This window comes from Dermacentor silvarum, chromosome 3 (assembly GCF_013339745.2).
Source record: "Dermacentor silvarum isolate Dsil-2018 chromosome 3, BIME_Dsil_1.4, whole genome shotgun sequence".
In the NCBI taxonomy this organism is placed as follows: domain Eukaryota; kingdom Metazoa; phylum Arthropoda; class Arachnida; order Ixodida; family Ixodidae; genus Dermacentor; species Dermacentor silvarum.
Genome location: NC_051156.1, coordinates 178759493 through 178762808, shown reverse-complemented (window position 1 = coordinate 178762808; position 3316 = coordinate 178759493). Strand labels below are relative to the sequence as shown.

General features: G+C 49.9%; 1 protein-coding gene across 1 annotated transcript; it reads right to left on the bottom strand.

The window, feature by feature from the left end:
- Positions 1–1254: 1254 nt before the first annotated feature.
- On the bottom strand, positions 1255–3111 carry LOC119445052 (glycine-rich protein-like). The gene is made up of 2 exons (XM_037709379.2): positions 2888–3111; positions 1255–2048 (listed from the first exon to the last, which is right to left on the bottom strand). Exons 1-2 carry the CDS (start codon positions 2897–2899, stop codon positions 1743–1745), a joined length of 318 nt encoding a protein of 105 aa, XP_037565307.1. The 5' UTR covers positions 2900–3111; the 3' UTR covers positions 1255–1742.
- Positions 3112–3316: the final 205 nt, after the last annotated feature.

The window sequence follows — 3316 nt, the reverse complement described above, 5'->3', positions numbered from 1 at the left end:
AGACGCACAGAAGATGCGAGATATCTTCTACACAGCCGCATGTGTCACAGGTAGGGCTGTCAGCCGATCCAATTATGAAAGGGTGTGGCCAAGCCACATCTGGTGCAGCAAAGTTTCTTCACACCTTGGTTACCAAGATGTGAGTAAGGAGTCAGGAAATCTTCAAGTAAGGAGTCAGGAAATGTAGGCGTTTGTTCGTGGAAGTCATTGACCACGTACTATGCCTGCGAATGTATACTATCGCGATCCCATGGAGTGAAAAGTACAGCTGCTGCGATCTAGTTCTTGCGAGTGCAATCGGCGAATATCTGCCACAGCTTTGCAAAGAATTAAGGATAGAGAAAGAAAAAGCAAGGAGAGGAAGGCAGAATCAAGGAAGCATAAACAACTAGACCCTAGCGCTGCATTGTCGGTGCAAAATCTACGAACTGTCTCTATAGGTGAAAAATTGTTAGCTATCAAATTTCTTCCGGCCTATTTGGGTTCTATCCAAGCAGGTATAGGTACAGAGAAAGATAGAGAGAGAGGGAAGAAAGGGAGGGACATTAACTAGACTTTGTCCAGTTGGGCAGCATGTGTTACACGCAACTCACCGTGAGCTACATGCACGAAGGCATGTTCAAGTTGTAGAGACTGGATGACTGTGTAAAGCATATTAGAACCGCAGCGAAAGACACGTGTACACGCAGCACACTAGAGGGACCATGAAACGTGGCGCCGCGTTTTGCGGTCCTTCTCAGTGTTGCGTGTGTGTTTAGCGCTGCGTTAATAGGCGTTTTGACCAACTAGCCGAAGTATCAGTCCAATTGCCTAAAGCTATTGGCGGCTGCGAGGAACCAATTTAAACGTGGGGGATATCGCGGGCAGCATACACTGTAAAATAATTTACACCCTTAAAAGTGAAAAAGGGTGTAAATGTGTCTATAACTCACACCCTTAGGTGTGAGTTATAGGCACATTTACACCATTTTTCAATTTTAAGGGTGTAAATTATTTTACAGTGTACAAGGGCTTCGCGGGCAGCGCGTTTGAGCCCTGCGTTGCCATGCCTTCGCTTATGCAACTATTCGGTCTGTGACGCAAATTAACTGATTTGTCGAGATTCTTGTATATGATAAAGGTAGTGCGGATAGGGTTTGGAGGGAGAAGAAATGTAAACAGGTCGTTCCAATCTGCTGCATACAGCAGGCAAAGTGCCTGGTGTATGAATGGGTGCAAAAATCACACATAGTCAAACGTACGACTCACTCTTTACTTTATTTGCAGCGCGACCACAGGCATCTGTACAAAATATACAACGCTGTAGAAAGCAGCAAGGGATTCGCAACGGGGCATGAAGCGCGGACATTCGATCGCAAGGACTGGGGACACGGCACCCGCCTTCGCTCCTGTGACTACTACAGTTGCCAGGCGCACTTCCAAGTCCTTCGCCTTGTCTTCACCTATGGTTTCTCTGCCGTTGATGTCCACCACTGACGTCATCTGCCAGGATGTCTTGCATTGCTGCACATGCTGTGTTTCAAGCTTACTGACCACCAGTCCACGCACTCACGGTAGATGTCACGAGCGCTACATAGCCCCGAAGCTACCCTTCTTTCTTTTTTTTCCCCCGTTATCGCGACTGTACATGAAGGGAAGGAGGGAGGGTAAGGGTAATCGGGGTGTTGATCTCGAATTTCCTCACACACGGTTGCGCATGCTCACTTTCTCTCTATGCGTAGCTTGACTGCTTGCTCACTGCTCTAGCCCTTGAGTCCGTAGCCTCCGTAGCCGCCCAATCCGTATCCGCCGTAGCCGCCGCCGTAGCCGCCGCCGTAACCTCCGCCGTACGAGACGCCCAGGTCGTAGTTGGCGAGGATGGGTCCTCCGTGGCTGACCTTGCTCACGTGGTGAAGGCTCTTGATGAGGAAGGAAGGACCGGGCAGGGACTTGCCGTAGCCGCCACCGTAGCCGCCGCCGCCGCCATAGCCGCCACCTCCGTAGCCGCCGTAGGAGACGACGCCAGCGAAACAGACGCCGACGAGGGCGACAAGGGCAACGACAATCAGCTGCGAGGAAAGGTGACGTGTCAGTTGTCTGCTTCACGAAATACGCATGTTCGCCGAATAATATTGTCCCTTTCACTCTTCGCGCTCATCCATCTCGTCAGCGAAGGAAGATCACAGGGGGGAAAACGAAGCCGAAAATAGGGAGGTCAACTGTGCGCCACTCTTTAACGGGAAGGCTACCCTGGATGTTCAGTTACCTTCCTAAACAACGTCAGAATGCCTGGATTGGCGTCTGGCTAAAATTATTCTGCACGAGGATATCACGCTCACTCGAGCAAAATATACAAGTTCGGTGTCTTTCGAGCTTTCCATTCGGGGACGAAAGTTTCCAACGTTTACAATATCATCAAATCAATCAATAATCACTTATATTTCTGAGAGAGCTAATAACACCGCGTTAAATCTGAATGTATCTAGGACTGCATGGTCCAATGCACCTGCGAAATTTATTTAGTCACGTCAAGTTTTCTTCAGTCTGGATCGAAGCTGCTGACAACCAGTCAGGTCAGAAAATGCTGTGCAGCAAAGAAATGCACGGAACTTATAAGCAGAGTGTTAAATGAGCTGCCAAACTTCGATGCTTCAAAGCCGGTTAGAAATGTCATTTGAGACCTGAGTCCTGGTTTAACGGTGCCGCAGTTCCCTTGACTTAGGTTAGATTAGGATCATTTGCATCTACGCCACGAGTCCGTAGGCATCTCTCGTACTCTATATAACACTAAAGAGCCGAAAGAAAGCTCAGGCAGAGGAGGTTGTATCCAGAAGAGTGCCGCCTGCCGAGTTACCGTACAGCTGTTGGCACAAGCCCCGTCGAAGTGGCTACGGTGCCGTTCGCTTACCATGGTCCTCATGATGTCGACTTCGGGTGCTGCGGAGCGGCTGGAGCTGAGACGAGTGGGCTTACTCGAGAGGAGTGAAGCTGAGTTGTGATGGTTGGGCGTACTCTGGGCACGCCTTTTATACCCGCTCGGGCGCTGGGATACCGGAAGGTTGGATGCACTTAATAATGAGCCGCGTACGCGCCTCCCTCGCCCCTTTTCCACTTCTCCCGAGAGTGGACTGAATTCTGCTCTAATTCCTGTCACTTCCTCTCGCTATTTCTTTCTTCTTCTTCGTTTTTCTTTCTTCCTCCAGATATGGACACGGACTGTGCGGCCCGTGGAAGGGGAAGGTGATTGCCGAGGAAATGCAGCAATCAAGGTACCAGCATTAGCAGCGGCACCAGGCTGCTCTTTCTCTTGCCGAAATAACGTGATAACGCAACTGGT